Genomic DNA, 21,096 nt, shown 5'->3' with positions numbered 1-21,096 from the left:
CAATGGCCAAGGTATGAGGACATCTTGTATAATGTAGGTGATGACACAGAGAAGGTAGTGATCAAAACTGTTAGGGGTTCCTGGTGGTGGAGTCAGGGAATACTTCACAAAAGGACAAATCTAAGTTCTTTTGGCAGATAAGAATTAAAGTATATATATGGAGATAGCTTGGTACTTTGAAGGGACCTCCTAGGATGTAGGTGGACATAAGATACTTTATCCTGGAATCAGACTTAGGTTTCTGTCTTGGAACTGCCATTTGATAGCCATGTGACATTAGGTGATTTGTAAGGTTCCCTAAGAACTCAATTTCCTCACGTATAATATGTGATAATAATAGCATATAACTTGAAAGATTGTGTCAGAGTTAAATGAGATCATCCATGTAAAGTGTTTATCATAGGGCCAGGTACATAGTAAACCCTCAAGAAACATCATCCTTTCCTGATAATGAGATGAACCCACATGACTGGTTGTATTTGTCATTGTATTTTAAGTGCCAGAAGATTAAGGAGATGACAGACAGGTTTATTTTGTAGAAAGAGGAGATTCTTTGAAGGCTTTCAATTTGAGGAGTAGCATGGTCAGTTTTGAATTTTCAAAGGCACTTTTACTTTGGAAAGTGGGGAATGCATTGCAGGAAGAGAATATGCCCAAGGAAAGGAGTAGCAGTGGTTCAAATGAGAAACTGAAGATGGTTATTGTGGTTGTGTAAATGAAATGTTAAAAGATACAGGAGATGGTAAGGTAAAATTGAAAGATTTATGGCCAGTTAGATGTTGGAGATGAGAGAGAGAGAAGTGTAGAGGATGGTTCTTAGGTTTCTGGTGTTTTGTTTTGGTTTTTACTTTAGATATCACTTTGTATATGATCACAGTTTTGCTTTATTCCTTTGGAGAGCTGGCCTTTTAAGTTTTTAGACTTTTTCTTTGATTTTTAGATCTTAGATATTAAATTAAATAAATTAAAATCAACATAACACTTTTATTTATCTATAATATTAGATCTCACACTTTGCAGTAGGATCTAGGAACCAAAAGTACTTCCCAGTTTAACCAATGATAATGCCAGTATAGGTATAAGCTTTCAAGAATGAAACTTATATGGAAGGTGCATTTGGTGCTACTTGCAATGTAAGAAAAAATGGTAAATGGATACTACATTTTACATATATATATATATATATAAAATCATCCAGTAATCATCCAATAACCTGTATATTTTATGGTCAGCTTATTAGCCTTCTTAATTTTATCCACAAATTCATTTTGCCATGTAACGTAGCATGCTTGCCAGTGTAACATCATGGGAGCCCAAATCCTTTCTACCACACTAGGACACTAAGTACAGGCCTAGTCAGTAGACTAAGGATGTTCTATAGGAATTTTGAAGAGAATTCATTGCGATTCACGAAGAGAAGTTCAGTTTGGGTAAAGCCTTTTTTTCTGACAGTAAAAAGTGTTAAATGGTAGTATCAGTTATTGAAAGATTATGTAACCCCTTCTAGGAACTTCTGAATTTAGTATTAGACACCTGTCTTCCAAGATGGCTTTTTTTTTTTTTTACATCTTTATTGGAGTATAATTGCTTTACAATGGTGTGTTAGTTTCTGCTTTATAACAAAGTGAATCAGCTATACATATACATAAGACAAATACCAAGATAGCTTTGAAAGCTGTTTTCCTAAAGATTGGAAATGGGTTGAATGCCCTGTAAAACTTATTTATTTACCAGTTAGGCTTTTAGAAGTTAATCAAACTATGATAATCAATTAAAAAAACTGATTTTTTTTCTTTTAAACTATAAATTCAGTGTTCTCTTAATACTCACATATCCCAGATAGATACTTCAGAGGACATATACTGTAGTGGAGAAAAATGATTTAGAATCCCATTTTTATATCTATTTGAATCTTTAACTTCCATAGATAGAAGAACATTTGAAATTGAGTAATAAAATTCTAGAAAATAGAGATTAATATTTCTGCCTTTTAGTCTCCACATACTTTTTAAAAAATCTTTTCCAGTTTTATTGAGAAATAATTTACATACATCATTGTTTAAGTTTAAGGTGTACGAAATGGTGGTTTGATTTACATATATTGTGAAATGATTACTACAACAGGTTTAGATTACTACAACAGGTTTATCTGTCATCTCATATAGATACAAAAAAAGAAAGGAAAAAATTTCTCCTTGTGATGAGAACTCTTAAGATCTACTCTCTTCTCTGTATATTATACAGCAGTGTTAACTGTAGCCATCATGTCGTACATTGCAACCCTAGTACATTACACTTATTTATCTTATAACTGGAAGTTTGTACCTTTTGACCACCTTATGAATATGTTTTTTAACATTTATGGTCATACTGCTCAAACTATGCTCTCTTAGAGGTTGTAGTTGTTCCACAAATCAGAGCATTTTTTCTAAGTTACGGACACACAAAGTGAGGTAATAAATATAAATTTGGAAATTTACTCCAATTACATGTTTCTGAAACTTTGATGAATTCTATTAATTTTATGCTAATAAATTATCTGATCTATAATGAAGTAGCCAATATTAATGAAAAGATTAAGAAAAAAAGTCAATCTTGCTTTCTGTTAATAACAAAAGGGATTGAATGTTGAAGAGAAAGAAGGCAGGAAGAAGAAGATATATTTGCCTAGCAACCTTAGGGGACACAACTACAGCTAAGGCAAATATACCAGAGTTCCAGAGGTTAGAGAATACAGTTTTCCCTGCTTAATCAAGATAAGCTGAAACACTTGTTAAGAGAGTCTGATTTACATTTTCTGATACGGGCTATCATAAGTTGACATGAAGCTACATCATTCTTTGTGTTGGGAATGTGTACTGGTTTAGTAGTCATGTGAATAGATGTAGCTGCTCTGAGTTAATATATTTTTTCCAACATTTTTCTTGTGTAAAGTTATCACATTTTTTCTGTTTCCTGATCCACAAGAGCACTGAGAGATGGGAATCTATTCTTCAATTTGTGTGTGTGTGTTTTAGACATATATGATTCTGGTTATAATTGCATGTCTTGCACAAATGTATTTGTTGCTAGGAAAATGTCCCTAGTGCAAGAAAGGCCATTAATTATATCAGTTGTTAACAGGTTTCCACAAAGAGAACTTGTAGCTTCTAGTTGCTTTGCCACTTGAATTCTGGTCCAGCCTCATCATTAACAATCTTGAAATGACTATTTGATTGTAATATCCATATGTAATTTCCCTCACATTTCCTAATATTTGTGGAGGCACACATATAAATCTCATTACTGGAGAATCCTAGAGGGGTAATGAACATCAATAAATCAATGAGCAGTTTTTTGGTTTTGAACTTATAAAGTGTCCATATTTTAAAAGGAGAAACTTCATGCAGTAATGGTGCTACCAATTTAGGGGTGCTCAAAGATCTCAGGATGTGGTCTCTGAGGAAGACAAAGGTAATGTTACCTTAATGAATAGATTTTTCTCTCTTCCCACACCTGAGAGTGCTCATGATACCTGCCACTAGTAATTTCGCTCTCAATCTTGTGAAAACTCAGGTGGTCTGAAAACATCTCTTCATCTTGTGCAATAGTTAGAGGGCTAGTCTGAATAACCAAATCATAAAAATAGTCATAAAATATTAAATGCTCAGAAATGTATCCATTTAACTGTAGCTTATAAATTACAAAAGATTTCAATTCAGCACAGTAGTTATTTTACTGCTCTCCTTCCTTGAGCAACATGCTTAAGACATAATGCATTAGGTCTTAATGAGTTTATTTTTATCATCACTAAAAATGTTTTCCTCCTTTGGGATAATTACATAATTGATTATTTGTGAAAAATAGTGATTGTAAGATTTATATTTTTACCTAAACTAATTTTCTTGTTCTAATTTATGCATATAATCTCATAAAATATTAATTATAGAAACACATCCTTCCCAAATTAAATTATTAATATTTGTCATTTCTAATCTAAATTGCCATTAACTTAGAATATATTACATGAAAATAAGTGTAATTGATCTTTATAAACACATTTAATTCCTTAATCATATAGAGCCATTCTAGTTTTAGCATAGTTTGCTCTTTTCTTTTAACCAAATTTATTTCATGTTCATCTCAACTTTTCATGTCTTTGTGCTGTTAGCTTAGAGATGTCTCAGCCTAAGTTTCTGAATTTGGAAAGCATTGTGCTTTTGTATTCCTAAAGTTTCTCTGGTTATATCTTGAGGCAATAACACTGCTCTTGGTCTCCTGGATTTTCTCATAGAAAAGCCAATATGTTTAGCTGTATATAGAAACTTTTCATTGTGAATTAATTCTGAAACTGAAGGTACTTAAGTTTTGGGCCCTCTATAGAAATCTTTACATGTGTTCTTTATATTCCTAGAGTATTTATGTGAGACCTATTGATCTTAAACATACAGAGACATACTTTCATGAGAACAGAAAAAAGAAATATCCTTAATAGAATGCAAATGGACAACCTCACTTCCATGCTTAAAACCATTCACTAATGCCAGTTAACATTTGTTGAGAGCTTCCTATGTTCCTGGGACTATCTAAGTGTTATGCATGCATTGTTTTCTTTATGCATCACCATATTCCTATGAAGTTGGTTGGCATTTTTGCATCCATTTTATAGGTGAGGGAACTGAGACATAGAAATCATCTCAGACTTTATAAAAATAAAAATTAAAAAAAAAGCAAGAAACTAGTGAAACCAGGATGCACACAGAAGACAGAGGTTGTGTTCGTAATAACTGAATTTGCCCTCCATTACTCACAGAAGGAAACTACAACTTTCTACACTGGTTAAGATTATAAGACTGTTTACACAACCTGCAACCTGCCTCCCTTTGCAGCTTCATTTCTTGCTGCCTTTCCCAAAACACTACAGTATGTTTTACCAAAAAACACTCCCTCCTTTTTTCCATAAAACAAGGAAAAATTATTTAAAACATTATTCATTTAACATGCCAGGAGAGCATATTTACCTTCCCCTTCATTACCATGAATTGGTAAAATGTATTATTTTTTGGTATTCACATAGGTTAGTTCCTGTGAAATAATTATTTAAACAGAAGACAACCTTCATATATTGTGATTGTTCAACTACACTGAAATCATCTTTTAAACCAACCCCCTCTCTTTCTCCACCAAGAATTTCTTCAGAGCGTGGTTGCTTATGTTGCTAATTGATCTTTGCATTTCCAGCATGTATGTAACACAATAAGAGTACACAATGGGTACTCAATAATTGCTTATGTAATGAATGGTACCTACATGCCAGATTCTATTTATTTTATCGTTTCACTTATCTTTATCCTGTAGGCTAAAATTTGATAAGTAGTATCTATTATTGAATATTCAATTAGTTTCTCAGAGTAATGCTGAGTTAAATGTTAAGTAAGGTAAACGATAGTAAATCTCTTTCACTGCTAATCAGTGACTATTGGAAGTCAGAATTTTTCCTTCTAAAAGAATTTAATCGACATTCAATTACATGTAACAATAACATTTGACAAATTTTCTTTAGTAGATTAATTAATTAATCCAAGGTACATTATGGTGAAAAAAGTCTGCATGCTTATGATTGCTGATTTCTACAAGCCCAGAAACTAGTAGCCCAGCTCATACTAAATTCACCCTTTGATTATCACCAACTTCTACATTATTCTCAAACTGTTATAATGATAAATATGGAATGCCAAATGATAATTCTAGCATATTAAAAAACCCTTAAATATGGTGCAAACATAGAAATAATGGTTACTTGTATCCATTATTTAGAGAAAAAAATTTAAATTGAAGACATGAAATATGTTTAAAATAACAAGATCTTAGCCATCACTGAATACAACCTCTTGTTCAAAGACGTGGTTCAGTTCCTGTTCTTGTCTCACATGAATGCAAATCCAGTATGTTTGGTCTTCATTTTCAATAAATTTATACATGGGTTGTCATGTCAAATTCATGAAGAGGTTTTTCTTTTAACAAAACAATGTTACTGGGAGTCTTAGAAATAATTTAGCTTTCTTCTCCTTCCTGTCTCCCTCTCTCATTGCATTAAAGACTCATTAAAATCATTATGGAATACTATATATATATATATATATATATATATATATATATATATATATTCAGAATGATCAGATATAAATGATATGATTAACACCATTTTCTCCTCCAGGTTGCCTTGTGGTCAGAATTGGAAAGAATAATTTTTGTTTATAAATAAATGTTGGAAATTGAAGAATTGAGGTTTTAATGTTTTCAGCCAGGGTAACTAACCACAGTAATTTGACAGCAGGTGTAATTAACTCTGTGCAATTTTTGATATAGATTTGTCCCTGTATTCATTTCTGTTTGTTTTTGGCTACAACACCTAGTTAATTGATCCAATTCCCATTAAAAAGATTCACTCAGAGAGCATCTTTGATTGCCAAGGACATAATTTTACAAAATTTACACTCATAAGGATGAAAATGACTCAATATGCTGATTGGCTTGGTTAAGTAGGAGAGAATCCTTTGTAACACTTTTACAAATACCTTTTCTTTGTTGATTCCTATGAATAAGTTATTGCTATTGTTACTTATAAAGAAGTGAAAAATAATTATTAAAGAAGACATTTTTTAAACTATTTAATCATTCAGTTTTGTAAATTAAAAAATGGCTTTAAAATAGGAACTGTAGCATTTTCAGATATCTCTGCTTTATTTTCTTTAGTGCATGTAAAATAATTGAATGCAAAAAAATGAGAGAGATCATCAACATATGACTTCTGTTTCTTATCTATTACTTCATTACCTTGGTTTCTTCCCTGAGACAATCATATTAAACAGATTAGCAGGTCCAACTCAATCTCTTCTAGAAAAATAGAAAGCAGTATATTCTTGTATCCCCAAGTTCTCTGCTAATACTAATTCATCTAACAGATAAGTGATTTTATTATTTATATTCCATTATAAAAATTTCAGAAATGCAGGAATATACAAGAAAACACATAAAAAACCCCAATAATCTCATATCAAGATCATAACCACTGCTAATATTTCACGTATTTCCTTTTGGTTATTTTTCCCTGTGATTATTTGCATATAAGAATTTTTAACCTACGAAATTGTTATTGCATAGTTTATAGAGTTTTATATCACATTTTAAAGTTAAAACTATTTCATAAATATTTTGCTATGTCTGTATATATTATGGAAAAATATCACTTAAAAATGAGTCTCTCAATATTCTATGGCATCACTGTGCCGTAGTTTTATTTATCCTCCCAGAGGAGGAAATCACCACTTATGGATATTAATAGTTTTCTGTGTGTATGACCCTGAATGGAGTACTTGATAGAAAGAAAAGAGAAATGAACGTGTACTAAATTTGGCCTTCTCAGCAAGAATGACCACATAAATGACCTTAATGGTGAAGGGTAATAAATGTACTGTTCAGGACTCCCAAGTAACTAAGATTGTACCAAAGGAAAGTGAAATCATACTGACAAGACATATATGCTTACATCATAACTGTTTTTTGATTAATAATTCTTAAAAAGGGCTCTATGAAATCAGATGAATTTAATGTGTAAGTCCCATTAGTGGGTGTTGAATGAGATGAAAGTAAATATAAGACAGTTTCTGTATTTCTTGGATCTCAAAATCTAGTAGGGGAAGTGAGACATTTAACCCTTAAAATTTTAACAGTAGGTCACAACTTAATGGTAACTTATCTTTCCTAGTTCTATAAATTCAAGATTACAAAAAACCAAGAAATGTGGGATATGACATATGTTTAGGGACCTAGCTAATTGCAACACCAGACATTGGAATTACAGTCCACATGACCCTATCTCCTTTAGGACTGCCTCAAATGAATTCCCAAACGGCCAATTTACTCCTCCTCTTTACTGCCTTACTTTCTGATCTAACCATAACTCCATCATGTCAGTGCTTTTATTTAATTTTCTATCCTTTAATGTGACATCATTTTTAACTACTCTGACCATTATGTTATTAGATAAACTATCTTCCCTTTGCAGAGATTGACATTTGTATTTATTAAGAAATAAAATAGGGATGCACTTCCTTTTATATACTATTCATTATTCTATACAACGAATGTTTATTGAGCGCTTGCTTAAGACTCTGTGCTTCAAGCTGCCCTTCTGGAACTTATATTCTCAGAGGGGGATAAACAATGAACAACTAATTACATAATTATTCATTATTAGTTTATGTCAAATACAACAAAGGTGATGGAGACTGTGGTATTATGTATGAGAGCATCTATCAGAGGGAAATAACATGGTCAAAGAGTGAAGGAATATATACGATATAGTCATACTTTAGAATTTAGTTTTTAATGTTTTTTAATAAATAAATATATAGTGTGAATATTTATAATGAATATATATATATACACACACATATATAATGATTTTGGAGTGGTGACTGCTTCCTCCATTCAAATATATATTAGATTAGTTCAAAATGTGAACTACAGAGAAATAGATAATAAACATTGGCTCTTATTGAAAATAAAAAGGTTTTAATAATAATACATTCACATGTTTGAAAAATGTTTTGGCAAAAACATCAAACAATTTTTATTCCTTTAAATGAATCATTTTAGAAATAATGCCATTTGCAGGAACATAGATGGACTTAGAAATTCTCATACTAAGTGAAGTAAGTCAGAAAGAGAAAGACAAATACCATATAATACCACTTATATGTGGAATCTAAAATATGACACAAATGAACTTATCTATGAAACAGAAACAGACTCACAGATATAGAGAACAGACTTGTGGTTGCCAAGGGGGAGGGAGGGTGGGAGAGGGACAGAGTGGCAGTTTGGGGTTTGCAGATGCAAATTATTATATATAGAATTGCTAAACAACAAGGTCCCACTCTATAGCACAGAGAACTATATTCAATATCCTGTGATAAACCATACTGAAAAAGGATATTAAATTTCTGTACAGCAGAAATTAACACATTGTAAATCAACTATATTTCAATTAAAAATGCTAAACTAAATGAATCATTTTAGAAAAACCTTTTACTTTTGTATGCTTTTATTCTTTTATGTTGAAAAATAAGTTGTTGGTGTAAAAATAATGGAAGTGTTTTGAATTATATCATACTCTCCCTCTCAGAAGAAGGTAACAGGTGATATGGACAAAATAACAAATAATTTTTTTAGCCATTTTACTAAGAATGTTTTACAGATATAATTTCACTTTATTATCACAATAAATTATTATTATTTTTTTTGTTTAGGGATTTTCTTTTTAGGAATTTTTAGTTTTGTTTCACAGAAGACATTTAGGCTGTGAGTTAAAGAAGAATTCATGTATAATCACACAGCTAATTAATGGTTGGTGCCATGAAAATTGAAATAGTTCTGTGGTGGAGTTCCAAAGCACATTGCTCTAACCATATACCACTAAATCTTGTTCACAGAACATTCTTAATGTCTCAATGTAAAATCTAGTTTTAATGACACCAATATTCAGTTTTGGTAATTTAATATGCATGATTTAAGCAGTCATCATTTGAAAGTTACTTATATTATTATCACTAAATATTCTTAGCTATTGGTTTGGATTCCTGTCCTGAGCCACAAACTCCTAGCAGTGGGAATAAAATTGGAGACAGATACATGGTTGGTGATGTAGTATCCTTTCAGTGTGATCAAGGCTATTCTCTTCAGGTAAGTCTATTTTAAAATTTTAGCTTTGACTTCCATTACCCTTTCAGAATATTTTAACAGACTAATAATTGATAATACACAGGCTATAAAACAATATTGATCTCAGCCTGCATAATTTAACATTAAATCAAAAGGTATTCAGTTTGTCAGTGAGATATTCGTGAGAGAAATTGCTGGAATGAATAAATTTGTTGTGTTTGCAAATAACCAAAAATGATTTTTGAATCAAAATAAATCTTCACTTTTCTGTCTGTTCACATTGGATGTGACCACTGAACTCCTGGATTTTCAGAATTTGAAATAAAAATCAAAGTGATAATTAAAGCATTAAATGAAACTTCCATGATAATAAATTCCCCAAATCAGTAAAAATTGACTACAAATAAGTTTTGCTAAAACTGTGAATTTGCAATGTATATTCTGACTTTACGTATTTATATTAATACTCTTTTATAGGTGTTTTAGAAGGTCTCAATTTATGACCTCATAGAAATCTCCCTAAAGCATAGACCTATTAAGAAATTAAAAAAAAATTGAGACAGAAATGATTTCACATGTTAAGTAAATAAATTCCTCAGAGGAAGGAAAAGTAAAAATGAGTAATTTATAGTCTTTAAACTTGTATCCCAAGTTATTAGTCTCAGAAGTGAAATCAAATTTTTCTGCTCTTTAAAATTTAATATACCTCAGTTGACTTTTCAAATTTTTATGAAAGAATTTTATAATCATTTTTTAATCTGTCTCACCTTGAATATTATTGTAATTTATTATAAACCACTATGTATATGGCCATTTCCTTCGTATAATTATCACAGTACCTTAGTAGAAAATGTTTTGGTAGAACAACGTTAAAACCACAGTTTTAATGTGATATAGAGTCTTAATTTTTCTACCAAAAGCTTGTTATTTTTTACATTTTATCACATGTATGTAATCACCTCCCTTGTTTTAAGTCACACTAATATTTCCAGTAATGTTGAAAAATATTAAAATGTAATATATTGTTAAGTTTGTTTTCATAATTATCATTCACTATCCTATGTTATATTTACACTTTTAAAAATGTGTGCTGAACTGCATTGTCTTGTTTATATAGGGTCATTCTCATATTACATGCATGCCTGGGCCTGTGAGAAGATGGAATTACCCAATCCCAATTTGTTTGGGTAAGTTAAAGAACTATAAATCATTTATTAGCTGTATCAGATTTTAAAGGTACACCTTATATATGTTGTTGTTCAAACATATAGTTTACCTTTTGTCAGGTTTTATGGAAATTATATTTTGAGATAAATGCTTCACATTTTTTTTCTTTTTTAATTTTAAATTTTTACATTTTTTTTGCCCCAAACTTTAATATCAATGGATAACTTAAAAATACAAATTGAGAAAAGGTATTAGGTTTTTTGATTCCCAGAGAGTTTTCTCAATATGATGTAGTAGAAGTAGATCAGGAAAATATACTATTGCTTACTATTGAGCCAAAATAGATAAGGAAGCTGGAGTCTACCAAAGGGAGCATGACACCCCATGAGATGTCTTCATTGGTAACAGACAATTGAGATATGGGATGTATCAAAGAACACTTGGGGCTTTGAAAGTATGGGTCCAAATTTTTGTCCTAATTTAATGCAGCTTCCAATTATTTCTATCCACCTTAATTTTTTTTCTCTTTTTCATTTCTGGTGTCTGTATGCAACCATTAATATACTGGGCTCTATAGAATAGGAAAAAAAAGTTTGAGGTATGATCTCCATAATTAAAACATTTGTTTACCATTTAGAGTTGTAGAAATAAAAGAAATGAAATAAGAATAATTTAGTGTCAAATAATACCATTGACTATGTGATAGAATTTAAGAAAGATGAGATTGGTATTGACTGAAGTCATTGGGAAATATATTCAGTCCATAAAATTTACAAAGAGTTTTGGATGATAGGTGTAATTAAGATAAATGAATTAAGGAGACTACCCTTTCTGAGTAGGAAAAAGGGCAAAAACAAAAGAATTGGTGTGACTTGTATACCCTACCAATGTACAGTGAACAAACCTGTATTATATTAGTTTGCTTGGGCTGCCGTAACGGAATACTACAGACTGGGTGGCTTCCACAACGGGAATTTATTTTGTCACAGTTCTAGAAGTTCAAGATCAAGGTGCTGGCAGGGTTGTTTTCTTCCGAGAGCTTCTTTCCTTGGCTTGTAGAAGACTATCTTCTCCCTACATCTTCACATAGTCTTTTCTCTGTGAAGGAGCTCCCCTATCTCTTTCTCTTCTTATAAGGACACCAGTACCATTAGATTAGAGCTCCACCCTTATGACTTCATTTAATCTTAATTACCTTCCTTGAAGAAGGTATCTCATCTCCAAATACAGTCACATTTGGGAGTTAGGGCTTTAACATATGAATATTGGGAGGAGACACAATTCAGTCCATAATGCCTATGTACCATGTGTGCAATTTTTGTTGGAGAATACTGGAAAATAATGTTGAAGAGTAAGGATGTGTTTACTTGGCAAAAGATATTAAAAGCATTCCGACTTTAGAATGGATGACACTTTTTGAGTGATATATTTCTTCAGGTATTATAATTTATGCATATAATGCCAGTTATAAAATTGTATATATACATATAATGCCTATTGTAAAAATTTATATATACAGATAATGCCATTTATGTGTGTGTGTGTGTTATGTATGTGGGGTCTGTATGTGTGTGTATATCCAATTAAGTATAAAAATTGAGAATATAAAAGAGTACAAAGAACAAAATAATTACTATATATATTCTGCTGATATGAGAGCAGAGAGTTTTGGTCTTTTGTTCATTACTGTATCCCCAGTGCCAAGAACAGTTATTATCTTAAGTAGGCATCCAATAAATATTGTTTAATGAACAAATTAAAGTTTTGGGATTCTACAGTATGTATATTTTTTATAATGTTTTCCTTCTTGACATTCACTTAGAAGAATTTCCCATACCATAACATGTTTTCAAAAATTTGATTTTTAAAGTGGCTTTATGGCACATAGCATAGTCTAATTTGTATAGTTACGCTCTTTTGTTAGCTTAGTTTTTTGTCTTTTTGATATACATTTATACACATTTGGTACACATTTACACATTTACACACATTTCTTTATTTATGTGTTTTTCATGTGCCTTCCTGTCATTTCATATAACTACTTAAAAGCTTTAATATTGCCAAATTGCTTTCAGAAGGTTGTATCAATTTAAATACCACTCAATTATGATATGACAATTTCCATCTTGCTTTATTTCTAGCACCAATTATTACTGTTAACAAATTGCTCAGTTTTTAGGTAAAATACTGCGTTTTGATTAAGTCTGTATTCCATTGTATATTGTTAACAAGGGAAGTACTAGATGGAAGTGATATTTTAATAAAATTAAACTGGAAATTTTACATTTTATTATATAGGATAAATTTGTATGAAACTGTATTAAATACTTATATTTTGATGTCCAATATATCTTCATTTGATTTTCAGCTAAGGTACAATAGCTGTATATGGCAAATGTATTATTCTGTTTGCTCATCTGTTGAATGGGATAGTAATGTCCACCTCATAGGCCCATCGTGAGAATTAAATGAGAGAATGCATAAAAGTATTTAGCACTGAACCTGAAATACACAGGGCATTCATAGCGGTAGTTATTATAGTGAAAAATATGTAATAACTTAAGGGTCCAATAATGGAGAAAAAGGAATTGAACATTCTAATGGAATATTTAATAACTCAAAGTTTATAATGTATAATCAAATATAACAAGGCTTAAAGTGATTCACAGTATGATCCTATTTTCATTATATATGTAAACATATAAACACATATACATACATATGTATTTTTCTGCAGAGAAATAAAAGAATATAAAGGTAGACAACTTATCTATGGGTAGTGGAATTCCAGAGCACTGTTATTTCTTTTGTATTCATTTTTTTTTTTGTATTTTATAAATCTTGGACAGTAAACTTGTACTATATTTGATAGACAAAGTGTCTAAATTGACATCATGGCCATATCATAAGGAGAAACTGAAGGCAGGAGGCTGGTTCAGAGAATGTCTTAAAACTCTAGTCATCAGGTATCAAGGTTACCATCTCACGAACTGGAAAATAAAAAGTCTGCCAATATTTTGATGGAAGGAAAGAAAAGTCACTTGAGATTTTTACATAATAGAGACAAATCTGAAGGAAGAATCAAAGATAATTTTATCTCGGAGGACTATGCTATGGTTGTGTCCTTAAGAAAAACAGTATAATGGGCCTCAAAAAAGTCTACTGTGAAACTTCTGGTGAAACACAGCATTCTCTATCAAGGCCTAGGGGTGCATGAAATTGCAGAGTCTCTGAGAAAATAGACATGAGTACAGAGCTGAAGGCAGATTCGCTTTTTGGATTTTTCTTCTTGTCCTTTATGGTTTGTTATTCTTTTTCTTTCTCTTTCATTATCTGTTTACTTTTTATTCTTTCCTTCTTTCTTCTCTGATTTTGGGATTTACACTCGAAAGGTGGGCAATGCAGAGGCCAGGATTTTCAGCTCATTTCTAAAGAGATGGAAAACAGCAGAATTAAGAGGGCAGTGAACAGTTCATACACTTGAGATAGTGAAGGCAAGAAAGCAAAAGTGTCCTTGTGTTATTTCACTCAAAACTCAGAATAGAGCAAAACAAACCTACAATTGCATTCTTGCCAGAAACTTAAAAGTACTTCTCATTGGCCAAAATATTTTCTCTACCACTCCCTAATTATCAGATTGTGTAATGAACGTATGTGGGCAATCAAATTTTAGGAAAATGAATTGGTGAACATTAGTTGTTTATATATGTTGAAATCGCTCTGGTTTAAAGATGGATGAACTGAGATTTGAGGATGGAAAAATATAAAGGTGTATCTTTAGATCTCAATGGTAATTACAACTTCAAAAGAAAGGTTTATATGCACATTAACTACAAGGTTATATATATCCCCTTATTAAAATCTGCTTTATACATAATTTATTCAGTTCACATAGTTAAAGATAGCTGTCAAACTGGCTATTGGTATCACATAGAACATTGATAAATTGTTCTACTGAATTTGCCTTTATGATATATAACCTGAAGTTTGATTATCTATCTGTTGCTATTCATAACAATAAATAAATGAATGAAATTGTAGGTAAGTGTATGGATAACTTTCAAACTTGATGTGCAGTCATGAAATTTGATTCTTCAACTCTCAATTGAGATGTGTATTTTAGTACCTCTATGATAAAATGATAAAAATGTATACTTAGAGGAAAGAATTAGCTTCTAAAATGCAATTGATCTATTAATACATGTTAAATAGTTCTATCTAATCATGTAAAAGTTAAAACTTGGGTAATTATTTGTTCTTATAATTTATGGTTAACTTATCAATTGTAAATCTGTATAATAGGGATTCTACAAAAAGCATACATTTATGCCCAAATTCTCAAACATGGGTGCATCTTTTTACTTGTTTTATACTTCCCTATTTTTTGTCCAGATTATTTTAGGATAAAGTGAGACAATATCTGATGGTGTGTGAATCCCTTGCATATTACTGATAGAAACCAATATTTTTTCTTAAAAATCTTCAGCCTCCTCACAAAAAGAGGAAAATGAATTCATTTATTGTGAAAATGAATCCCTCATCAATATAGTATGTTGCTGGATTGATTTTACTATAAATTATATTATCTTTTGAATGAATCACAACATTTCTAGAAGTACTTCAGGATGAGAAATGTACTGCTTGCTATGGAAAATGATATCTGCTCCTTGTTTGATTGTATTCACTGCACATGAGCTACTCCTTTCTGTACAATAATTGATTTAGCTTGTATTTACTGCTGAGGAAAGAAATATGTTACCCTTTTATGCTATTTTACAAAATGCCTTGTCAGTTGATTATATTTGATTACTAGTACGTGGTGAATGAGAGTTGACAGTATTCAAATTTATACCAGTTTTAACTCAGACACTTGATTCAGACTTGAAATAATTTCAGTCTGTTTTTAATACAGTAAAGTACTTTGGCTTCAGTGGGACCTCTATTCTCTTGCAGCTCAGTGTGGTGGTGCTATGTCAGATTTCAGTGGTGTGATCCTCAGCCCTGGGTTTCCTGGAAACTACCCCAGCAGTTTAGATTGCACATGGACAATCAAGCTGCCCATAGGTTTTGGTATGTATATTAAAAACACGTGAAAGAGTATTTTTATATCATTAATGTATCCTTAAAAAGAAATAACAAAGTCTAATAAGAACTTATGAAATATTCACAAATTATAGTTTACTTTGGGATTATATACATTTCACTTGGAGTACTTGGATAATAGAAAGAATATGGGCATTTTTAAATTTTATACATAGATGATAAATAGATAAACTTTATGATACTTTCCAGTCAATATGTACAGATATAGCCTGAGTTAGATATGTGTGGCAATGATTAAGTTCAACATGATTTTCAGGTATAATTGTTTCTGTAACTCTTTTCTACTTGTTGAAACCAAGCAGTACATAGATACATTATTTCCTGGTAATCTATTGAATCCAGTTGCCATTGTCAATAAATAAGATTTACATTTGAAAAGTATTAGTACAGTTTTTCTACCGTTAGATTTAAATACCCGTGTAGATGTAATACCTTTCTAATTCTAATATTACAATTGCCAGTGTTTGGATATATTGCATTGTATATATATATATTACATTTAATAAATTCTTTTCCCTCTTGTGTCACTAACATATTCTTTTGCAGCTTCTTTATATCCCATTAGTCTGTAAATGCATAAATAGAAGTGTTAGATTGAGGATAGACTTATTCATTAAATCACAGAAGAATAAGATGAGTAGATACTCCTTGAAGTAAAAACCTGGTGGATTTAGAGCAATTAAGATATTCTGTACTATCTCACTTATTGAGGACTAAATTTAGGGACCTCATTTACCCAAAAGCATCTATAGCCTCAGAATGAAAATTCATGTTGAAATGTTTTACATAAATTCACAGAAACTCATAGTTTTGACAATTCTGTACTGAGCATGCACGCATTATACTCCTGGTATTGTGCTAGGTGCTAGGGATAAAATGCATAGTAAAACAGACTTTGTACCTTTTCCCAGTTAAGTTACAGTCACAAGGAGGAGACAAATAGTCAAATATGTTATTGCAGTGAAGTATAATAAAGAGTACAGGTTTGTACACAGGCATCCAGCCTAGTCCAGGAAATGCAAAAAAGGTTTGTCAGAGGAAGTGATGTGTGAACCGTGGCTTTAAATATAAGTAAGAGTAAGCCCAAAAAAGAGGGTAAGGTTGTGAGGAAAAGGAAAGAAATTCTAGGTAAACAGACTGACACATGGAAAAATGCAGATAAGAAAGCTAAAGAAATTCAACAAACTTGAACACTATATGACTGGCCTGAGGTTTGGGGAGAATAGTAGGCCACTGAGAGGAGAATTCTGGGGGGCTTTCTAATGAGAATTATTCTGGCTACAACATGGAAATACCCTTAATTTGAAGTTGTAGTCAAATTCTATGACCTTTGATTGAAAGAGAATAAATGAATAATAGATTTGAAACAGTATGGTTATCCTTATGTCTTTTACTAGCCACTTAAGAGGGCTCATCCCATGTTGCTTATGGAGCTAAGTGAATTATTTTACAATAAATTATTACGTGTATTTGCAATAGTGTCATTATATCACCTTCAACTTAGCTCTTGCTAATGCTTCATTGATTTTAAAAACCAAGTTTATTAAAATGAATATGCATCTCTCTTTCTCTATTTTAGAAATGAAAACATGAGACCATTTCTGATTTGGTTACATTTAAATAATCCCACTGTTTTCTTTGAGTTTTGGCTAAATCAAATATTGCTTCTAATGTATTTGAATAGATAATTTATAAATGTTTAAAAGAAAATTGAATACACATAAACAGTTAAAGAAGTATTTTCTCTTGCCTGTGAAACAATTATGGACAACATAATTTGTGAAAAGGGGCTCAGGAAAATTTTAGAAAAATAGGCACTTCTTGTAGCCTCACATATTAAGATAGTGCATTCAAAGTTTTAAGAAGATTGTCTGATTGTCCAGGAATGTGTTTAATATTTTAAAGCATATTTTCAGTAATTCCCAAAGTTATTTGTTCATGGAACTCTTTTTCAATGTAACAGTGAATTTCCATGTAACTCTTTTTCCAGGAACAAAATATGACTTCACTTGAGAACCTCACTAGTTATTAAGAGCAAGAACTCAGGAGCCAGAATGCCTGAGTTTGAATTTCACCTCTTTTAGGATGTTGTGTAAACTTAGCGTATTATTTAGCTTCCCTATGCCTCAGTTTCCTCATTCTCATAACTATGAGCATTAAATAAGTTAGCATGTATAAAAACTTAAAACAGTGCCTAGCAAAAAGAAAACACAATAAATGTCAGATTTTATTACTAACAATTTGCAGAATGGTAGTTGTGGGAAAAAAAACATCAAATTCAGTAAAAATCAAATATTAATTGAATTAAGGAAACATACCTCAATAAAGGTTTATTTTTTCCATCCCATCTCATAGTCTAGTTATGTTTATAAAGATATTAAGACTATTTTATAATATGATAGCATATAGCAATAACCCCTAGATTTTATTGGGAATATTACATAAAATTTGGCTTTATCTTCTGATGAGAAAATACTAAAAGAGCATGCTGAAAATTACATGTTTCAAAATGATATTTTGGAGAAGTTAATGTATCCCCTGTATATGATTAATTTCTAACACAGTTGTGAAATCTGATTATGTTAATGTATAAAACTTTGCAATCATATTTTGGCTTCAAATTGCCCTTTTCCAAAATACAAATTATTGAGTGGCTTTTCATCTTTAAAAATTGGTTGATACAGTTTTAACTGGTATTAAAGAGCAAGAAAGCCACTTTCTTGATTAGTTTTGCTATGGTGACAATGTAGTAAAATGAGATTTTCCCATGTGACAAATAGTGGGCATTTGAGAACAGTATTCTGTTACTTTCAACTATAGCACAGCTAATTGTCTTGGGCAGACAGCCAGACCCATGGCCCAGATCTTGACAGTATGCCTCTCAACTTAAATGTAAACGTATCTTAAGCACATTAATGCAAGCATGTTTGTGTATATGTGTGCATTTAATTTGGTAAAAAAAAATAGAGTAGCATTATGTTTGTTTTTCTTCCTTAGGTGTGCATCTGCAATTTGTAAATTTTTCTACAGAAACCATACATGATTATTTGGAAGTAAGAAGTGGATCTGCAGAAACCAGTACTGTTATTGGCCGACTTAGTGGTCCTCAAATATCATCTTCCCTATTTAGCACGACCCATGAAACCAGCTTGTATTTTCACAGTGACTATTCACAAAACAAACAAGGGTTCCACATTGTATACCAAGGTGAGAGGAATAATAAAAATATGAAAGCTTTTTAGCCTCCAAACAGCTATTAACGATCTAACTCTAACCATTTTCTATATGGTGTTTTAGAAAAAAAAGGAACCTAAATCAAAGAAAGCTTCAGTTAGGAAGAGTTTTAAATAATGCTATTTTCAGTCAACTATATAGGGGGAAATGATGTCTTTCTGAGGCCTTACAAATTCTAACCATGAAAAAAGGATTGAATTAATTTTTTTTTTTTTTTTTTTTTTTTTTTGCGGTACGCGGGCTTCTCACTGCTGTGGCCTCCCCCGTTGCGGAGCACAGGCTCCGGACGCGCAGGCTCAGCGGCCATGGCTCACGGGCCCAGCCACTCCGCGGCACGTGGGATCCTCCCAGACCGGGGCACGAACCCGCGCCCCCTGCATCAGCAGGCGGACTCGCAACCACTGCGCCACCAGGGAAGCCCTGAATTAATTTTAATACACAATCAAATTAAGCAAGTCAAGGCAAGGCAGTCAAGCAAGGCATGGTGGATAGGAAGATTTATCTCTGCTTTTATAACAGAATGAGTATATTGAAAAGATATTTTGTGGTACTCATCTACTATATGTAAAGTTATTTTCTTTTACTTGATAATGAAAGAATAATATAACCTTCCTTGATACCATTCTATTGCTATGAGAATATAAAATAAATAATTTGGCAATCATATTAGGCCTATTTCTAGTATAAAACTGCTGCATGACCTTGAGCATGATTTTCATCCTTTTGAAATATACAGCTGGGAGACCTAGGCTTAAATGCTGATTCTCTATGTTCAGTCTTAAGTGGCCTAGGGCACAAGTCCATTTCTTCATTTTCATCATGGTGTTAGTAATAGTACCTCTCAGAGAACTTGTTTTGAACTTTATATGATAAAATGAATGTAAAATATTTATCATGATATATATCATTAGTAAATATTTAGTGCAGTTTAGCTATTTTTACTATACTATTTCAGATCTTAAAAGTCTAGGGCTTCCCTGGTGGCGCAGTGGTTGAGAGTCCGCCTGCCGATGCAGTAAACACGGGTTCGTGCCCCAGTCCGGGAAGGTCCCACATGCCGCGGAGCGGCTGGGCCCGTGAGCCATGGCGGCTGAGGCTGCACATCAGGAGGCTGTGCTCCGCAATGGGAGAGGCCACAACAGTGAGAGGCCCGCATACCGCAAAAAAAAAAAAAAAAAAAGTCTAAGATTTTACAAACAATGCAGTTCCACTGACTGTAATATTTAATCAAAATTAACTTAAACTTTGATTATGTATCTGCCCTAATTATAATGACTATGTGATATTTTTGTTGTTTTTTAAATTTTAAATTAAAATTATTTTATTATAATTAAATTATAATAATTATAATAATATTATTATTATATAATTAAATTATATATATAAATAAATTAAATTATTTTTTATTGAGGTATAGTTGATTTACGAGCATGTGATACTTTTGGATGTGAGTTCCACCAGAGCAGTCATCTTTGTGTTGTTCATTGATGTATCTCAAGTGCCTAGAAGAGTAAGAGCACAATAAATATTTGCTGAATAAAAGTATATACACAAAACAAAATTAAACAGTAGTTAAAATAGACATTGTAACATCCAACTACACGGGTCTAAAGTGATTACAGTTTGTATTATGATTGCATACATAATTTAAGAGCACCATATCACACATCATCCTTTACATAAAATAGGAATCATTTTTGTAACCTCTTGGTACAAAATTAGCCGTGTTCCCAAGGAAACTAATTATTTCAAAAATAGTTGGGGAACTGACTGAGTTTCTGTTTTGATGCTGGAGGACTCAGAGATATATATGTGGTCCTTCTCTAGCAAGTGCACAGGGCCTGATGAACCTGGCTTCATCTTCTTTTCTATGCCCTCAAATTCCCT

The 21,096-nt window shown here is 31.7% G+C and overlaps 1 protein-coding gene across 3 annotated transcripts in view; it reads left to right on the top strand.

The window, feature by feature from the left end:
* The window catches only part of CSMD3 (CUB and Sushi multiple domains 3), a gene marked incomplete at its 5' end in the record, with an annotated part of 1,086,230 nt that overhangs the window by 956,498 nt on the left and 108,636 nt on the right, over positions 1–21,096 (top strand). For all 3 annotated transcript variants that reach the window (XM_079722286.1, XM_079722285.1, XM_079722284.1), the window contains 4 exons: positions 9,608–9,726; positions 10,823–10,892; positions 15,826–15,942; positions 18,973–19,182. In XM_079722286.1, coding sequence (XP_079578412.1) covers positions 9,608–9,726; positions 10,823–10,892; positions 15,826–15,942; positions 18,973–19,182 — 516 coding nt within the window. The remainder of the gene's footprint in view (positions 1–9,607; positions 9,727–10,822; positions 10,893–15,825; positions 15,943–18,972; positions 19,183–21,096) is intronic.

The sequence above is a fragment of the Hyperoodon ampullatus genome (assembly GCF_949752795.1).
Source record: "Hyperoodon ampullatus genome assembly, chromosome: 17".
NCBI lineage: Eukaryota > Metazoa > Chordata > Mammalia > Artiodactyla > Ziphiidae > Hyperoodon > Hyperoodon ampullatus.
Note: the sequence above shows the minus strand (reverse complement) of the source record. Positions and strands in the feature narration are given on the sequence as shown.